This window comes from Halichoeres trimaculatus, unplaced genomic scaffold (genome assembly GCF_033239565.1).
Source record: "Halichoeres trimaculatus isolate MK-OKI-2021-1 unplaced genomic scaffold, fHalTri1.1 fHalTri1_scaffold_10, whole genome shotgun sequence".
In the NCBI taxonomy this organism is placed as follows: Eukaryota; Metazoa; Chordata; class Actinopteri; order Labriformes; family Labridae; genus Halichoeres; species Halichoeres trimaculatus.
In genome coordinates, this window is record NW_027437187.1 from 13,184,361 (window position 1) to 13,204,495 (window position 20,135).

At 42.1% G+C, this 20,135-nt stretch overlaps 2 protein-coding genes across 2 annotated transcripts in view; one reads left to right on the top strand and one right to left on the bottom strand.

The window, feature by feature from the left end:
• siah1 (siah E3 ubiquitin protein ligase 1) overlaps positions 1-6,818 on the top strand; it is a 32,663-nt gene extending 25,845 nt beyond the window's left edge. The window contains exons 3-5 of the mRNA XM_074678404.1: positions 1,958-2,139; positions 2,326-2,622; positions 5,388-6,818. Of these exons, the coding sequence (XP_074534505.1) occupies positions 1,958-2,139; positions 2,326-2,622; positions 5,388-5,759 (851 nt within the window). The 3' untranslated portion in view covers positions 5,760-6,818. The remainder of the gene's footprint in view (positions 1-1,957; positions 2,140-2,325; positions 2,623-5,387) is intronic.
• A 9,595-nt stretch (positions 6,819-16,413) lies between these two features.
• lonp2 (lon peptidase 2, peroxisomal) overlaps positions 16,414-20,135 on the bottom strand; it is a 33,621-nt gene continuing 29,899 nt past the window's right edge. The window contains exon 17 of the mRNA XM_074678243.1: positions 16,414-17,475. Within this exon, the coding sequence (XP_074534344.1) occupies positions 17,245-17,475 (231 nt within the window). The 3' untranslated portion in view covers positions 16,414-17,244. The remainder of the gene's footprint in view (positions 17,476-20,135) is intronic.

Here is a 20,135-nt window from a genome sequence, read left to right on the forward strand (position 1 = left end):
ATGGTTTGTTACTCATGGAACTGTGCAGTGTAGACGGAGCCCACCTATTTATTTATAGTCTGACCAAGGACTGAAGCTGCATCAATTTTTTGCACTTTTGTGATTTTGTTTCCACAAATATAATCGTCAGCTAGTCTGTCAGTTATGTCCTGACAAGTATTTTCATAAGATGAACATGTTTCAGAGGAGTAAGCCATCTCACATCTTAAAGGGGACATATCATGCTGATCCCTGATTTAATACTTACATATAAAATAATAAAGTTGAAAACAAGACCTTTCACCCCCTGAATTTTCAAAAAACAAGATATTGTATTTTTTCTGATATCCTAGAACGAGATTTAATGCCTCTGAAAATAGGTCAATGACATTTGGCCGCTAGATTTCGACCTTCATGACGACACGAGGATCCTTTCTTTTTATTGGAGTAATCTGATAAAGCAGCTCCTCCCCTGTGATGTCAGTTAGTCACACAACCGCCACCGAGGGATACACCCACCAAGAGCCGACTGACTGAGTGCTGGATGCAGGGACTCTGCTCTGCTGAGCAGCTCGGCTTTACATGGTGAATTAGCAGTTAAAACACTGTAGTTTTAGCAGACGTAATACTTGTGAGACTGTGATATTTGCATGCTTGTTCTGACATGCACTGTGAACCTGGACCACAATAATGTTGCGGTAATAACATAGTGACGAACTGACGGTAGAGGCGATCTTTAGACTACACTTTCAGCATGATGGATAAAACAGACAGAGAAAAGTGAAGGAGCAGGATGGAGCCCTGTTATAGAAATAGTTTATTGGTGAAGTCTGCCTATATTTCCATGTTTAAACTATACATGTTACAGTACTGGTTTGACTCACCACACTGAAGCGTTCTGAGATGATCTGTGTCCAGGTGGATTTTCTTCCTCCTGAGCTGCAGAACCGTCCGGGTCTGACTCGGGGTCCAATACAAAAGGACGTATCCTACACTCTGCCATTTTATTAGTGCTATCAATGCCTTACGCTGAAGTTTTGGCAAACAGCAAACTCGCTCAGTCTGCTCCATTCAATGTGGCGATTTTGTAAATACTGCCATGCTGCAAAAACCGCCCCCTGGCTCTACCCCCTCTGCCCCTCTGATAGAACTGACCAATCAGAGCACAAAGGGCTGTGACGTTGTGAGGTTACTGGAGGTCATTCTGGAAACGGAGCGTTTCAACAAGATCTTCAGAATGGCCTAAAATGAGGATATTGAGAACACTATTGTGGGGCAATGAAGGAACTAAATGACTTGTACTGAGGGCAGAAATGCTTTACAGGCATCCTAGTCTGGCATAGTGAAAAGATGCACATCCATAACAGCGACCATGGAGTAACCAGTAAACTAAACACAGTAACAACAGTGGCTGAAGAAACATAATGAAAATCTCCAACTTCTAAAATCTTGGAGACTTTTACCCAAAGATAAATACTGCCTTCTGTGTATGTGAAACAGATCTTGCATGTAATGACATCATGTCAGTGTAATGTACACATTATAGGGGAATGCACATTTAATGCAATCCCTTAAACATGAAGTGTAATATTTTAGTCATCATCAAAAGTTAGAACCAGACTGTGATTTGTACCTCATTTACATTTTCAGGCTTTTACCTCACTTCAAATCTCTTTTGACATGGTCACACTGGCAAACCGTACTGTGCTTAAGCATGATATATGAGATATGATCCATGATGTGTGATTACCGCGACCGCTCCTTAAGACAATCACGTTACTGTTTGTGGTGGAAAGTCAATCGGCTTTAATGTAAAGGAGATGTAAACACTAACCTGAGTGTTAGTGTATTGAGAGTTTTGTAAGTAAATAAGGTGAACTGTCCGTCTATGACACATACTTTGTGTCCTTAGTGGAGCACCATCTACTGTACTGAAAGTGTCATCATGCCTGTCTCTGCTTCTCTCTCCTTTTATCAGAAATGAGTCGCCAGACTGCCACCCCGCTGCCCACAGGAACCTCCAAGTGCCCCCCTCCTCAGCGTGTGCCCACCCTGTCAGGCACTACAGCCTCAAACAGTGACCTGGCCAGTCTGTTCGAGTGCCCAGTCTGCTTCGACTATGTCCTACCCCCCATCCTGCAGTGCCAGTCAGGACACCTGGTATGTACACTCTGCCTGTTCTGGGTTAAAGCATGACCAACACTACACATGTCACATGAAGTGAAGTTTAAAACGGATATGTGCATTGATTTCAGAGTCCTGACATTTTGCATCAAAAACATCACAGAGTTCATCCCAGGCTGTTGTATGGTTAAATTCATAACTGGCTGTTGGCTTCACTCTCAGGTATGCTCCAACTGCCGGCCGAAACTCACCTGCTGCCCCACCTGCCGAGGCCCTCTGGGCTCCATCAGGAACCTGGCCATGGAGAAGGTGGCGAACTCAGTCCTCTTCCCCTGCAAGTACGCGTCGTCGGGCTGCGAAGTCACCCTGCCTCACACTGACAAGACGGAGCATGAAGAACTCTGCGAGTTCAGGCCATACTCCTGCCCCTGTCCCGGAGCCTCGTGCAAGTGGCAGGGCTCCCTGGACGCTGTCATGCCCCACCTGATGCACCAGCACAAGTCCATCACCACACTGCAGGTTAGAGTCCACTCACATGCTTCTGTAGAGACCGAGAGCATCACATCATGAGGAGAAAACGATGTGGAAAAATTGTCCAATTGCTTTACATTTTTCAAATCATCTTTAACTGTTTCAAATAGAAGTTAGCAGAAGAAGAAAAACAAACCTTCAATATTAAATAATCCAGGCATATCTCATTACCCTCTCTCCTAAACTTGCTCTCAGATAAATGGTCCAGATTAATTACCAGAGGTGAAATACCTACCCACTTAACCACTTTCATTGATTTGATGGATGATCATGTGACCTTGAAGAGATCACAGGGAAAGTTAGTTTAAAGTTGACAAGCTGTTTTTGAGTCACATTTTTTTCATGCCCAGTTTGTGAGGCCATAATTGCAGTCACTCTCACAATCTTATAATTTAAGCAAAAGAAGGTAGATCAGCAGCATCTGATGCTGGAAAACCTTTTCTGTTGACAGAGGAATATCTGTGTTCAGAAAATTTAACTTTGAGTAATAAAAGAATCAAAACCCCTTCAGAACTAGTCCTTGAGGAAAAGCATTATTTAAAGTTGGATTACAGCACTGACCCATCATAGACATGTTAAGTCTACTGGCAATAAAATACAAATCAACAGTTTGTTTCTTTTTTTAAAATGTGTCTGCTGTAAGTGCTCTTTAGAAGTGTGCTCCTTCAAATGATAGTGCTACTTTTAGCTTAATTTCACTTCAAAATCTTCGCACCCAGGGGAAACTTAAAGTTTAAAGAGCCATGGTATAAAAAGAACAAATCCGAGCTCAAACAGAAGCATTAACGAGCAGTGAGGCTACTCCACATCATCATCTGTTTGTAGGAGCCACCTGTTGCCTGCTGCATGTTTAGCATGCTAAATACGTGACTACTCCCCAGACACCAACAGTTGGTGTTTTTCATCAGACTCACTCAGCTGACATCACCACAGACCCAGCTCCACTGAAATGACTGCACTGCAGAGTCCTTTCTTGAGTAGTAGTAAAATATCTACATTAAAAAAACAACTCGTGTAAAAGTAAAAAGTACAGGCTCTGAAATGTACTCAAGAGTACTTTTTAAAAGTACAAAGTATTTCTACTGCAAAGCTATTAATCATAGGATAATTTATATGGAATCAGCTTTAGCAATGTCATTGATCAAACAGACACTACCTGCCAAGTATCCTAATGTACTTCTCTTCATAGTCCTTTAGGCATTTGTGTTGTTCACTTAAGGTTAACACATCACACTTCTGAACATTGAATTTTTGACCAAGATTAGCCTCTAAATTATGGTGTCACAAATATTGCTCATAGGCCCAACTCTCAATTAACTTTGGCATTTTTTTAATTGCACATCAGGCAACGACTGTTTCTCACTGTAGGTGAGGTGTTATGTCATTGTGAGTGACACATCCAGGGACTACAGATGAAAATCTGAATGAACTAAGCTTCTCTGGCCAATAGGTGCTGCTCCCGTGACTGTGTGGGACCTTCACTGTTGTCCATTTTATGCAGCTGATCAAACGTTAGTGGTGTAGCAGGTGTGGGCGGAGTGGCACACCTGCTCTGATACACACACCACAGGCGAACACACACACGCACAGACAGTAATGTCTCCTCCCACATCTTTCAAAACCCAAAACAGTTGACGTGCATTAATTTCACAGCGTTAAAGATGAAAATGAAGTATAGGCTTTAAAGTGATACTCTGGGATGGAACAAGTTGGATCCTATCTCAAGGTTTAGGGCAGAAATTACCCCTACAGCAGTGTTTTTGTGCAGCAGAAGCCCAGAGCGCAGCAAACACCCCCTCCCTGCTCCTCTGCTGGTTTCCTCTGCACTCAGACGGGGCCAATTTTTACTTTACTTTTTACTTATCAAAAAACACAAATAAATTGACTCCCACTGAAAAACTCTGATATCTGTCTGCATTCACGCTTTATTTAGAGAATTTTCAGCGCTTTACTTTCACACAAAAACACCGCTAAATAAGGCTCTAGTTCTCATCGTGTAGCAAAACGGCGCTACCTCCGCTGCAGAGCCACAGCTGGCTACAAGGCGCTCGCCGCTTAGTGTATCAGTCCGCAGGGCGTTCCAGATATAAACAAACGCAGGTAGTCTGCCAGGACGAAGAGACAAGATGAGAACTAGAGCTTTATTTAGCGGTGCTTTTGTGTGAAAGTAACGCGCTGAAAATTCTCTAAATAAAGCGTGAATGCAGACAGATATCAGAGTTTTTCGGTGGGAGTCCATTTATTTGTGTTTTTGATCAAGTAAAAAATGGCCCCGTCTGAGTGCAGAGGAAACCAGCAGAGGAGCAGGGAGGGGGTGTTTGGTGTGAGCGCTCTGGGCTTCTGCTGCACAAAAACACTGCTGTAGGGGTAATTTCTGCCCTAAACCTTGGGATAGGACCCAACTTGTTCCATCCCTGAGGATCACTTTAAGCAACGAGCCTTTTTAAGAAATACAAGGGGTAGGTAGTACCAGTATTTATGCTGAAAATGTAAAAGTAAAAAGTGATCAAAGAAAAAAATACTCTTGAATACAAAGTGCCTGAAAATCTACTTAAGTACAGTAACAGAGTATTTGTACTTTGTTACTTCCTATCTCTGTAGATCCGTGCGTGCGTGTGTATAGAAGAAAGAGCACATTTAGGTTTGTTGTAACGAACACATCTTCATTGTCGGTCACCCGAGAAGTACGCTTCAAACATGATGGTTACTGTAACTGCACCTGGTTGACTCTGTGTGTGTTTGTCTCCGTCCAGGGGGAGGACATTGTGTTCCTGGCCACAGACATCAACCTCCCAGGTGCGGTGGACTGGGTGATGATGCAGTCCTGCTTCGGCTTCCACTTCATGCTGGTTCTGGAGAAGCAGGAGAAATACGACGGGCACCAACAGTTCTTCGCCATCGTGCAGCTCATCGGGACTCGCAAGCAGGCCGAGAACTTTGCCTACAGGCTGGAGCTTAACGGGCACCGGCGCCGCCTGACCTGGGAGGCCACGCCGCGCTCCATCCACGAGGGCATCGCCACGGCTATCATGAACAGCGACTGCCTGGTGTTCGACACGTCCATCGCACAGCTGTTTGCGGAGAACGGCAATCTGGGCATCAACGTCACCATCTCCATGTGCTAAGAACTTTTCACAAGAAGAGGGTCAAAAAGTTACAGATTGCTTAAGGGGGCATTTTTTAGGGGTCAAAGAAGTTGTGACCTCACAGCGCCCCTCATCTCAGCCTCACCCCTTGAAAAGTGGAACTGGACTGTCTGATCAGGCAGCTGTGGAGAACCATGGGGTGGGATGGATGGATGGATGAATGAACGGATGGATGGATGGAGGAATTTATACACATAGACATGTTTGTGTAGTGATGGCTACAGACTCCTTAACACACACAAAGTGAGACGTGTGCACGAACATGCCGTCTGTCTCTTGGTCATAAACATGAACTGAGAAGCTGTTCAGTCAGGCCCCCTCTTTCTCCCTCCCTCTTTATTTCAGTCTGCCTCTGGCCCTCAGTCATCCTCACATCTTACAGTTCTCCATCCTCCTCTCACCGAGCGGGGGCTGTTCACTCACTCAAGCTAGATTTAAACAAGGACTCCTGGTCAGTGCGGGGTAGCTAGCCAGCTATTAGCGCACACCCCGAAAAACTTCCTGCTGCTTTGAATCCACCTCAGTACCCTCTGCACCTCCTGGATCGAACGGTTCAAACTCCTCCGACACCCACAGGGCTCCACACACACACACACATGACTCTCCACATCTTCAAGAATGAACTGAAACTACAAAACGATCTTCACCCCTGACACACGTGGCCGCCGATAGCCACAACTGGACATGTTCCGGCTGTAGCACCCACACATCCACAGACACCCAGATCTGTGCAGGATGTCTACAGCGAGTGGACTGGATCTACTGAACATCCATCTGGATTCCTTCCGGCCCACATGTGGTCCACACCAGTTCACCCAAGGCGAAAGATTGTGCATCGGACGCTCTTTAAATAGTTGCCGTCGTCTTTGATAGCTCATAGAACGGACTCTGCTCTCATCCTGTGGATTCAAGGAGACCCACGCGATGTCTGCCCTGGATGTTTGTTTTATTTTCATTTTCATGGAGTGGACACAAACACTGAACACACGCCTGTTCTTTGCATTACAGGAAGTGTGTGTGGGTGTACATGTGGATGAATTAACTGTATGTCGGAGCATTTTCAACTTTTTGTTCATCAGAGCGAGGAAAAAAAATACACTGCATTTCAGTTGAGTCAGTTTGTTTTGGGTTTATTTCTTAAATATGTTATTTCTTTTTAATTATTTTAGGTTTTTTTGTATGAGGAGAAAAAACTCCTGATTTTTTTGTGTACGTCTGTGTATGAGTGTGCGTGTGTGTGTGTGAGAGAGACATGGACATGTGGCAAAAAGCCTGCTCACTTCCTCCTGTCTCATCTTCCTGCTCCTCTTCTTTCATTTCTCTTCTGCGTCCGTCTCGCTCTGTCTGCTGTCAGTGTCGGCCTCCACCACTGATTGACTGATCACCCAACCAGGAATGAGGGACAGTTTCTACCGTTACAATGTTGCTATTGTTATTAAATGGAGATTATCATAATTATCATTTTTGTAATGACTTTTAAAAACAAATTAAAGGCAGTTTTAAAACTTGTGGCTAAACTTCAGTGTTTGTAGTTAAAAAGCAAGTTGTGTCGTTCTCTGAGAGGTTTGTTTCTTATTTCCCCAGATGGATTGTTTTATCCTCATCTCTTTGTCTCTCTGTCCTCTTGTTTGTGTGGTAAGTCTTTTCTTTTCCTTTTTTGTCTCAGAGGAGGGAGGGAGGTCTAGAAAACCATCTCTCCCTTGCTCTCAGTGTGGAGTCTCAGTAATGTTGCTGCTCTCCCTCAACTCCTTGACTCTTTCTGTTATAATTTGTCATTAAATAAATCTATCTTTTTCATACCTGCTGCCTCTGATTCTCCTGTCTTACTTGAGGCTTTAGATCCTGATTAGGACTGGGTTTTGTCTTCTGACTTGAAGGTTGCCTGCTGGATTCAGCCCACTGGTGATGTGAGAGACAGCAGGGAAATAACATCCTGGGGAAGTCTAAGTCTTGTGCACTAATAGATGGAAACAATGAAGGGTTTTAAAAACAGAATCAACTTTTTAAAATTTTCGCCAAAGAAGAAAATTTGTCTTCTGTTTTGGTGATTAATTTGGCTCAGAAGAAATTCTGACTTGTTCACAAATAATTCTGCATTTATCCTCGTAGTCTTGCTGGATATTAAAGTCTAAGATTTTCAGTTCATTTGAAAAAATATTTACATTAATTCACCAAAGCTCAAAACCACCTAGCATAAAAATCTTCACTTTTTTCTTCTGTTATTCCATAAGAAATCTTCTTTGGTCTGATTCAAAATAAGTACATTTTATTGACCATTTCTGGTTAAATTGTGGGGGACAGATGCAGTAAAAATGAACAAACTGAAATCAGCCATTAAATGTAACGTAGTGCGTCTAATAATTCGCAACACTTGTCCCTAGATGGGTTTTTTGTTGTTGTTGTTGTTGTTGTTACTTTAATTAAAATGTAAGTCTTAAAAAACTAAAAAGTATGTTAGGTACAGCAACATTCAATACAAAAAAAGTCATTAAAGGGGCTGGGAAGAGTTTCTAAGTGGTCTTGAAAAAGTCTCCCTTCTAGATATATGCCTCATCATAATCCACTCTTAAAAATGAGATTATCAGCGCCAGTATAGGTTATTTCAAAATGCTACTTCTTAGCTTCCCGACCCAGTCGAGCAGGACCAGATTCAGTTAAGGCACATCTAAGTCTCTACGACAACAACACACCGGCTGATGAAGTTTAGTAGTCCTCTGCTAAAAACGATCCCTGTGATTAATTTTGTAGTGATGGTGGACACAGGAGCCTAACTGTCAGGGAGAAAAAGGACAGAAGAGCAGAAGAAAGCTAAACAGGAGAGTGATACAGCCCATGCGAAAGGCTAAAACATGAGCTGAACTGTTTGTGATAATGTTCATACCAACCCACAGTCAGCAGTTATTCTGCAGTGGTCTGTTCAAACTTGAGAGTCTATCAATAAAATGAAGAGTGAGGTTACATTAGCTCTGCTTGGTAGATGACTGGCAGGACATGACCAGGATTCTCTAATGTTACACATTGTGGGCATGTCTCACAGCTTTGAGCTGTCAGTAGCGCTACATATGGACAGCTACTAAACTACTATACAAACTGACAGTTTACTTGTTCTTACGTTAGCCTACAGGTACGTCATAGCACCAGGCTGCTAAACTGTTAAAAAGTTGTCTTGAACAAAGAAAATTTGTTCCAAACCAAAAACACACGCTAGTTAAAAGTCACACCTCCAGAGGGAAGTCAAAGTAACAGATCCTCCTTACATCTGTAAAAAATAACATCAGTCATGATTATTGGCGTGGTGTTCAATCAACCAAAATCAAGTAGCTCTCTTAACTCAACAAAGATTGCGATAAGTTCCAAATGTTAAGGTTGAGAGTTTCAGGTTTTACTCCCCTCATAGAAAAAGCTGGTAACACTCACCACTCAAAGCTGCTCCAAAAGATCTACTGCTGCCCTGTTGTCCCTCAAAGAATGGGTACTGTGTTTTTTAAAGGCATTATTTTTGTTTTTGTGTATTTATGTTTTAAAAAACCCTTATTTCAGCCTCTGTCTAAAAGGTTTAGTTTTTAGCTGCCATCTCTTTAAGGCTCCAGGCTCTACAAACCCCCCTCCCTCCAATTGGCCAGACCTCTGGAGGCCTGTTGATGGCAGAGCTCAGGGCAGACCTTGGTGTTTGAGGTCTTTCCAAGGTGTCATGAACCATTGAGGGGATCCTTGAGCAATGATCTAATTTTAGCAAATTTTTGTATCGGACTTTTTTATTTAGTTTGCAGACAGATTCAGAGGTTTCTACAACAGATAAATATGTCAGGGTTTGTAAATCTACCTGTGTTCAATATTGACATCCAGCTTTGTTTGTTACTTACCTTACAGCTTATTGTTGTATATTTTTAAAACACGAGTAAGAAATAGCTTTCCTTGAAAACAACAGTGTTTGCACATCTGAGGGAAAGAGAAACAGCTAAAAAACTTATAATGGGGAGGACGACGTACCTCAAAGACTGCCCTGTTCTCTTGAAAGGCGTACTGTCCTTTACAGCAGAATGAACAGGTGTGAACCTGTTGAGGTGGGAACGGGTGGGAAAATGAAGAAATTCTATCAGGTACATGTAATAAAGTTTTTAAGAGAAACGCTGACACATTCTGCTCTCATGAAGTGATCAGACATCAGGCCTAGTGATCTCGACCTTTGACGTCCAACAGCTCAGAGGTCTGTGAGTGAATTGGTGGTTTAAGTTGCAGTGAGTCAGTCTTATGGAGAGACTTTGGGATGTAACCAGTGCTTTAAAAAGCATCCCTATGACTCTGTCCTGGATGCATCTGTCTGAGTTTGTCTTCATAAAGTAGGTCTGAGGATGTGGAGCAGCCTGTGAGGTCAAACAGGTAGATCAGACCAGCGGCAGGAACAGGAATAGGTTTGTGCAGCAGCAGCAGGAGGACAAATCATTCAGGAATATTTGTCAGCAGCAGGCCTCTGTCAGAGGTGATCATGCAGGACACAGGTCATCATTTTCTCTCAGATAAACAGGTTTCTAAAATCGAATGAAATCAATACTCGAGAGAGACCAATATGTTTTTTTCATAGCCGATACCGATTATTGGTAGTCAAGGAGGCCGCTAACTGAAATTTGGAGCCGATATTCATTTACAGTAAAAGTAAAAATACTGGGGTCAAAATTTTGAATGATACAAACTCAAACACTTAACTTATTCAAAAAATATTTAAGTATGTTTATTAAACAGCTCCCAGGCTTAGCAGCATAGCTCCCTAAAGTTTTCAAATGTAAGTAGTTTTTTTGTTGTTGCTGTTGTTTTTTTAAATAGCCCTGTGTGTAACCACTCCAAGGGGCAACATCCGGTTTAATGCAAAAGTGCTAAAAGTTGGTGTTTAATGGGAGGCTGGCTGCAGAAAGACCAGAAGTCATACACACACCCAGCCATAAAACACATGTTTATGGCATTAAAAAGATGTTTACAGCATGGTTCAAAAAACTATTCAGGTCTAAAATACTGATTATACTATCAGTACACACTGTGCAGTGAGTGAATTTTTTTCTAACTCTACAGTTTAGAAGAAATTAGGATCGTTTTATTGTCCAATCAGAGACACAGCTCAGCTCATGTGACTGATGAGCCCTGTAGCTGCTCGAAAGGAAACTCACAGCCGGCGTCTTGACCAATGCGGCTGAGTTCACGGTTTGGTTTCTTTTCACGATATCAGGAACAGACGGTGACTTGCTGTGGCAACATCCATGTTTTATACAGTTTGTGAACCAATCAGATGATGGGTGACCATGGATGGGACAACCCTGGAGACCAGAGGCTGACTGGGGTTTAAATTCAACCCAGGAGCTTGGTGTCAAGAGGCCTTTTATCCGACCGCAAGAAAGATTCAAATAGAACCATGATTTTAACACAAGCACTTATATTAAAGTATAAAGATACTTTATTACAATTAAAACTACCGTGTGGTTTTTGCGTTTGTGACTAGGTAATAATAAATATTAGCTATGAGTAATTTATATTGGGGGGAGAAAACATATCTATTTCAGAACATAACTGCAGGAGTAGATGGACTTATTGTTTCTATGTGACTGGAGTTGTAAAATCAACATATAACATCTTAATACTACTCCTATTCCTCATTGTTTTTGTTTGGAGTCTTTTCTTTTTGTAAAATAATTACTCAATTTAATGTATTTCTCTTGAGCTAGTAAAAAAAATGTAAAAAAAAACAAAAAAAAAACAGGAAAATATATTATACAGCCTGAATTAAATTATCCTATTATTGTTTTAACTTTGAACACAGAGAGACTCTCCTGACATATGTTTTTTGAATAATTTCAAATATATTTCTACAATAAAGAATTTTATATATTTTCTGGTCAACTAGTGTGGATTTTACTGTTAACTGATAAAGCAGATTAGTGATCCATATGGTTAGTTAGTTTAGTCAGTTAGTTTTACACATTTAGCCTCATCCTGTAGTAGCATCTTCTTCTTTTTTGCCCTTAGTTTCTCTACCCCACCCATTTCTTTTTCTTGCGGGAAAAGTTACAAATTACCTGGAGGGCAGCCCACCCCTGCTGGAGACAGAGAAGTTACTGTAGACAGAGAAGCACGTCTGCATCAGAGCCAAAACATAACACAGTTCTAAACGGATCTCTTATCGGCCATCAAGGTAACAAAAAAGGCTGATGCCGATATGTCTCAAAATGCCGTATATCAGCACCAATCAGCCTGGCCTATCAGTCACCTATCAATCCCTGACCAGTACTCTCATGATGTTCAAGGGAAGCTCACAAATATTCAGAACAGGAGGAGGTTCCTGCAGCCTGCTTTGATTTTTACATTCATGAGTGTTTCATTTTAAAGACGTGTGATTGTGTGAACATCACATAAGTGTTGGACAATCAATAACCAGCAGCAGAAGGATGAAGAGAAGACCACACATTTAATCAGTGCCAGGAAAAGTTTTATTAAAACTCTCTGCTGAAGGTCACTAGGTTACAGAACATTTTGTGTTAATCTTGGGATTAAGCTAAAGCCGTCTTCCTGCACACCTAAAGTCTGAGACGTCTATGCACTTCAGAGACTGTTTCACTGTTTTTCTGTGCAATACTCTGCTGGGCTCATCCTCAGCTTGAACTGGTCACCCAGCAGAGACTGGAGCAGTGGGGAGACTGGAGTGCACATTCTTCAACCCTGATGCTGTACAGAACATTTCAGGCCTGTACAGCATCTCCTTTGTTTGTCCCAATGTAAACAATAAGTATTCACACATTAGAGCAGATTACATCACATGAATCAGAGGAGCAGAATGATCATGCTGACGTCGATTGTTAACCGTCCGGATCCAGGCTAACTGATCACTGGTTCCCATGCACTGTGACTGGTCTTTGAGCTCTCTCAGCCATGTCTGCAGGTATCTCTGGATTCAATATCACAAGAAAGGGTTGGTTCCTCCTTCTATCACTCATTATAACGTTCTATACCCACTCATGATCCCTGTGATCCAGAAAGGCAGCTTTTATTGTGCTCAGAAATACAATACGTAAATATAAAACTGGGTTACAAACTGAGTTAAAGACTTTTCCAGACCTATTCTCCAGTCTCCCCCCTGGCATCATGTGGTCACAGGGGTCCAGTCTGCCTGCAGGACCACACCTAACACATGCTGACGTCAGGGTGTACAGTACGAGCTCTGTGTGTGAGCGCACACTGCCATGTGAAGTGGGCATGCTGCCAGCACTCCAAGCACACCCCAAGGGCCTCTGGGTAATTATGTTATAGGGTAAGGCCCTCTACTCTATTCATGCTTGTGGTTTAGGGTAGAGTTAAATCCAGAGGACTCAGAAGGAGTCCTCATGCTGGGTTTGACTGAAACCGGGTGTGTCTGCAGGGAACACGTTGTGACATACATTCAGTGCACCTAAACATGCACACAGGCTTCATTACAGAGCTACAAATAAACACTGAAACACGCCAGCTTCAGTGTTCTTCATGTGATTACTCCAAAAACCCACTGCAGGTTTTATATGTCGCGGGGGAAACTGAGAGCCAGGAACAGAGACAAGAGTTGTTTTCTTTAGTATCAGAGTAAATAGCAACACCTTGATGCAGAAACTGGAACTACATGGCAGGTACAAAATGCAAGATTCTGACCTGTTGATGCTTTAATTTCAGGCTTACACTGTAAACCCTAAAGTTCAAATTACTCAATTGGATTAAGCTATGAAAACTTGTTTTTGGCAAGTTCAATTCACTCAAATGTCTGAGTTTTCAGTGGTGAAACTGATAACTTAACTTTTGTTACTCTTTAAGTAAGCACAACTTAAAATCATTAGTTTCTGAGACTGTGTTATGTCACCGTGAGTGAGGAGAGGACGCTGTGGATATGAGACCCTGCTGTACTTCAAGACGTGCAGCAGTGGCACAGGGTGGCTGTGCTCCATGTGGCATGGACTGTTTGTCTGTGCGTTACAGCATGGACCAGCTGTCTGCGCCCCTTGTAGCATTGATTAGCTGTCCATGCTCTACGTGGTGTGGACTAACTGTCTGTTTTAAAAAATGAAAAAAAAAAAAATTTTTACACTTAAAAATATATAAACCATGAGGCACACTGCAGAAGTCAACAGTGGATATGAGACCCAGCTGTACTTTCAAATGTTATCTGATTAAATTGTTCAGATCTGCTTTAATTTTTTTATTATTACCTGTATCTAATTCATAAGGCAACTTTGTTGATATCACATCTTTTCTTTTTGAGAAAAGTCAACTTATTTTGTTTTACAGTGATATGCAAGAATTTTTAACATTTTTTTAAAATTACTTCATTTTTTAAAATTTGTAACAAATAGGCATCAGGTTTATTTGATTAAAGACATACAGTGGAATGATTTTCCATGATAATTATATCTACTTAAGATGTTGAGTCAAATCAACTTAAAGCTTTGGTCTACGATCTGAAACCCAGTTTGGCTGATGAGAAACATTTGAAAAATGCAGCCTCACTCACCCCTCCCCTCTGTGTTCCAAGACCCCACCCCCCAGCTGGTATCACCCTCCTAACAACACGCCCCCTCCGACAGAGCAAGAAGCTGGCCAGCAGAAAATGTAACAAATAAGACAGTCATCCTCCTTGTAACACACTGGCGTGTCTTCACCAGCTCAGTTTACAATGCTAAAGATGTGTGGCTAACTTATGCTAAAATCTACTGAGCCAACCCGTTCCGACCAGCAGCGTTCAGTCATTAGCCAGTACAGGCACAGACTAACCAGAGTTATTCAGCTGACATCTCCCACTGTGGTAAACAAAGTCATTACCTGTTCAGCAGAAACCCAGCTGTCTCGGCGTCAGTCTTCAGTCCCAAATCCCTCTGCAGCTTTTTCCACCGGTCGTACATTTCTCCAATATTCAGCCTCTGTTGGCACCTGTATCGCTCATAATTCTTCCTTGCTTCAGCCTTTTCCCCCAAACTTTTTTGTTTTCTTCCCTGTGGAGGGTAACAGTAACAGCTTCCTGGTCTTCTCTGGCTCCAAGACGCTTTGGTAGCTGAGCAGCTAGCTGATGTGAGAGGGGTAGTGGGGAAAGACGAGGGACCATGGGCATGACGGTGCGAAGCGACAGAAACAGGGGATTGGATGGACACTCGGACCAATCCAAACCGCGGTTTGGATTGGTCAACTATTATACAGCTTTGCAGCGGATATACTAAATGGATTTTTTTCATTCTTTTTGGTTTTTATATTGCGTAGATCTGACCATCGGACCATAATGGCCTCAAAACGGTGTTAATAATAATTACCTAGCTTCAAATCGTACACCATTGCTTTAAGTTTTCATATTTCATTGCTTATGTTTACAAGCATTTCTCAAGCAAACTCAACCTATTCAACTTTTACAGTGTATGTTGCGACAGTTGAACTAGAAAATATGCTTCAGGGTTTTTTCATAAATAAGATGTGAATGAGAATTTTAAGTTTTCACAATAACATCTTACAGGCTAATAAACCTCACCTAAAGAAAGTACTGCATTAAGTGAGCTGATTAATACATCTATGACATAACCTTATCAAGTGACATGCGGAGAACATGATCTCTGATGGTGGTTGTACAAATGTGCGGAATTTTCATGCTGTACTCTCACCGCTTTGGAGTATGGTACCTCTCAGTCAGGGGGTCAGGAGGTCTGACACACAACTTTAAATTTTTCCTGATAGTGCCTCACATATGGATAAGGCAGGGGCGGCAACCTTTAACACTCAAAGTGCCATTTGGACCCGGTTTTCCACAAAAAAGAAAACACATGGAGCTTCAGATATGTTTTTTTTTACATAAACCCATCCATACTTGGCCCACCTCTGGGTTGAAAGGCTTGATAAGTGCATGGCAGTTGCAAGATAATAAATAAGAGCCACCAGCGGGGAAATACCTGCTTTCAGCAATTGTAACACGTACTTTGAACGACAAAAAATTGAACTCAATGTTACATGATCATCATAATCTTGAAATTTAGAATAACAATATAAAAACACCGACAAAAAAAAGTGCTTAATTGAATAGTCATTATTAATTTTCCAAAAAAACAGGAAGCCACAGCACAGGGCCGGAGGGGCCGCATGTGGCTCCAGAGCCACGGCTTGCAGACACCTGGTAAAAGGAGATCAGTGTTATTTACAGCTCTCATGTCTGCCCTCCAGTGGCTGGTGCCAGTAGTTGCAGGTTGTAAGCATGATGCTGTGTCAACATGCACAGCCACAGTACAGTAAGATTATTTTTATCCTTAAGGCGCTCAAAGACACTTCATTCTGTAAATTTGTTAAAAGAAATCTTACAATGCAGTGATTCAATGGTTTTGTTTTTCACTTGCATTATTTTTCAATGCGTTTGGAATTCATGAATCTATAAAACTCTTTGCCTCCGTGCGTTATCTTATGGTTGTCTAAATATAGAACAGCTGGTGTTTCACATCACTACCCTACAGGGAGAAGAGAGGACATCACATCTGGGGCACAGAGCTGAAAAAAAAATGTTTTCACACTGTACACATGGATACCATTTTGTACAGGAGTGGATTTAGAGACAGTCAAAGACAGAAATTTAGACACACTGTGAGAAGACGTTTTTCAGGAATATCAGCATCTTTAATTCAATATTTATTCAATAGGACAGAGTGCATTATGTTGGAAATAAACATTAGGAGCTGTGTATTTAAGTCTCTGTGAAGATTTTAACATCATCTATTTTGTTAATTTTCAAACTGTACCTGTCACAGATTGCCAGTGAGGAACAGATCAAACCACTCTAAAATATCTAGAGATAAACTTTTCAAACGCATCATGTGTGCAGAGCCAAATTCAAAAGATCTCACTGTTGTCATGTGACCCATGTATGTTGTTTTATCATTAAATGGAATAACTGATTTATAGCTATTCAAAAATCTATTATAGAAAAATACATTCACAAACAAGAGGAAATCATCACTCCATGTGATTGCACGGTTAGTTCAAACAAACTGCAGGGATTAACACCACCTCAACACATCTTCTATCCTCACCTACTTAAATCAGCTCAGCACTCTATTTTACTCATTCTTCTCAGCAAAACTGAACTAATCAAACTAAATCAATAAGTCCCGTCAGCTTCTCCTCACCACTTGGCTGTGTGAGTATTAGAGGAAACCACAACAGAGGAATAAGAAAGGCTGAACTCTTAAAGGCACTCTCATGGCAACGCTTAGTGCTGACCCCTCCTTTCAGCTGATGTTGTGCACACCTTTTGAGCATGACTCTGAGCTGCTGTGTCGTTGACATCATATAATCTCTTGACAAATTTAAAAAAAAAATCTCAGAAGTAAAGATTCTTCAAACACATTTAGAGATTATTAACCAGACATGTTTCAAAGGTGAACCCTGACACACTCCTCTGCATCAGATAAATCTGACGTCATGTGTTGTCAGTGTGTTACAGTTTGCTGCTCAGCTGTGGGTGTGTGCAGGGTCTGGCTGTTCCTGGGAAACCTCCATCGATGGCGGCGTTAAGAACCTCATCCAGGTTCCCGGCAGTGACAAAGTCCAGGTCTGCTTGGACGTTGGCTGGAAGCTCCTCCAGGTCCTTCTCATTGCGTTTGGGGAGGATGACACGCTTCACTCCTGCCCTGTGGGCTGCCAGGACCTTGTCTTTGATCCCCCCGACCTGAGGAGGACAGATCAAACCAGGTCTGTTGAAACTGGGGGACAAGTTTGGTCCTTGTACATGTACAGGCTTTATAAAACTGTAAAAACGGCTATGAGTCAGCACCACTGACTCAAAGCCTGCTCTGACAGGATAAGATGGATCACAGGCAGTTTCAGAAAGAGCACTCTGCCTTTGTAGATCTTAAGCAATCTTTGTGATGTGTTTGGATTAAACTTTTTTTAAGAATTGGATTGTGGAGATGAGTTAAGCTGCAGCAGGAGGGTCAGATTTTCAACAGGTTTAAAAGTCAGCTTCCTTTAATTTAAACTGAAGTTTTGAAGTTAAGGTTTTTGTATAAGGATTTATGTGTAACATAGTTCAAGTACTAAAACTGAGGACTTCATATGGACAATGAACCATCCAGGAGGCCTACATGCATCTACACAACACAAGCTGTGCTTTGGCAGCATGCTGTCAGTCTCACTGCCTGGCACCTGTCCCCTGACAAAAAAACTGTGCCACAAGCCAAGGTCAAAGATACTCTTGTGCTTGGAGACGGAGCTGTATCTGATATAAGCATGAACAGAATGGTTACTTGCAGCTATCCCAGTGCCACTGTCTCTGACATCACTAAACTTCTACCCAAGGTACTGGCAAAACACCAAGGGGTGAAACGGCTGAAACAGTTGAAGAGATCATCTGCAGTCTGAGTCCATCAACGTGCTGCCTTGACTAGATTTCTAAAGTCTGTGCTGAGCAGTTTGTTACCACAACTCGCTCATCTGGTCAACATCTCCCTTCAGACTGGAACATTTCCAAAGGCCTTAAAAACTGCTGTCATTAAGCCTCTCCTGAAGAAGAGCAGTCTTGATGCCACAGTACTGAATAACTACCGGCCCGTATCAAACCTGCCATTCTTAGGCAAAATCCTTGAAAAAGCTGTATAACAACAGCTTACTGACTTTCTCCTACATAACAATGTCTTTGATACTTTCCAATCAGGCTTTAGGCCCCACCACAGCTCTGATCAAGGTAACAAATGATATCCGCTTGAACACAGACGCAGGCAAAGTCTCAGTCTTAGTTTTGCTGGACCTGAGCACTGCCTTTGACACTGTTGACCATGTGATCTTATTACAGAGATCAGAAAACTGGGTGGGAATCTCTGGTACCGCTTTAAGCTGGTTCAAGTCCTATCTCAAGGGCAGGACTTTCTTTGTTGAAATTGGTAACTGTGCCTCAGACCAAATGGCCCTGACCTGTGGGGTTTCCCAGGGTTCAATCCTGAGACCCCTATTGTTCAATTTGTACATGCTGCCATTGGGTCAGCTAATACGCAGCTATAACGTGTCCTACCACAGCTATGCTGATGACACTCAGATCTACGTGTCAATGACAGCAGGCGAACATGGGCCTGTAGATTCACTCTGTCACTGCGTCGAACAGATCAGTGTGTGGATGCACAACAATTTCCTCCAGCTGAACTCAGATAAAACTGAAACAATTGTCTGTGGCCCACAGAAACAAAGAGAAAGGGTTATCAGTCATCTTCAGACTCTCTCTCTAAATGTGAGTAACCAGGTTAGAAATCTAGGGGTGATATTGGACTCAGACCTGAACTTTAACAGCCACATCAAATCAATAGCATCAGCGGCTTTTTACCAGCTTAAAAACATTGTTAGGATTAAAGGAAAAGTGTCTAAACTTGACTTAGAGAGACTGATCCATGCGTTTGTCTCCAGCAGGCTAGATTACTGTAATGGCCTGCTCCCTGGACTCTCAAAACGAGCTGTAAGACAGCTGCAGTACATCCAGAACGCTGCTGCTCGGGTCCTGACCAGAACCAGGAAATAGGACAATATTAGTCCAGTGCTCAGGTCTCTGCACTGGCTTCCTGTGGCTCAGAGAATAGACTTTAAAACAGCTCTGCTTGTTCACAAGTCTCTTCATGGTTTAGCACCAAAGTACATCTCTGACATACTAAATCCAAATGAACTAACTCGGTTCTGAGAACCTCAGGGAGGGGTCTCCTGCTGGTGCCCAGAGTCATGACTAAACACGTTGAGGCTGCATTCCAGTTTTATGCCCCTAAAATCTGGAACAGTTTTCCAGAAGATGTGAGACAGGCCTCAACTCTGACAACGTTCAAATCACGGCTGAAAACAGTTTTATGATATGATTTTATTCAATGATTTTATTTTGCCTGTTGTGATTTTATTTTTTTTATTTTAGCTGTAAAGCACTTTGCCTTGCCTTGTGTATGAATTGCGCGCTACAAATAAACTTGCCTTGCCTTGCCTTGCCTTGCCCTGCAGCACTTCAACACAGAAACAACTGTTTACAAAGCATCACTTTTTATGCTGATGATCTCATTTTCTCTTTAACTTCATAGAGTTGTTAGCAGACATTTGCTTTACAACATTGACTGTCTTGTGTTTGAGATGTGCTGCACTGAGTAGCCATGCTAGGCTGATGCTGTGTTGCTGTTACATCTGGAAGTGTTTGTATCTCTGTGACTTTAAAGAATGTCTTTCATGTCTTTTTCTTGTTGCTTGGCGCCGCCCAAGTGGCTGTCTCTTGCGGCTGCTCTGTCTTCTTTGTCCGTTTCTTGTAATCTTTTCATCTCCTTTTCATCACCTTTGCATTTGGAGTAAGTCATTACTTTGTAAGGTTCATCT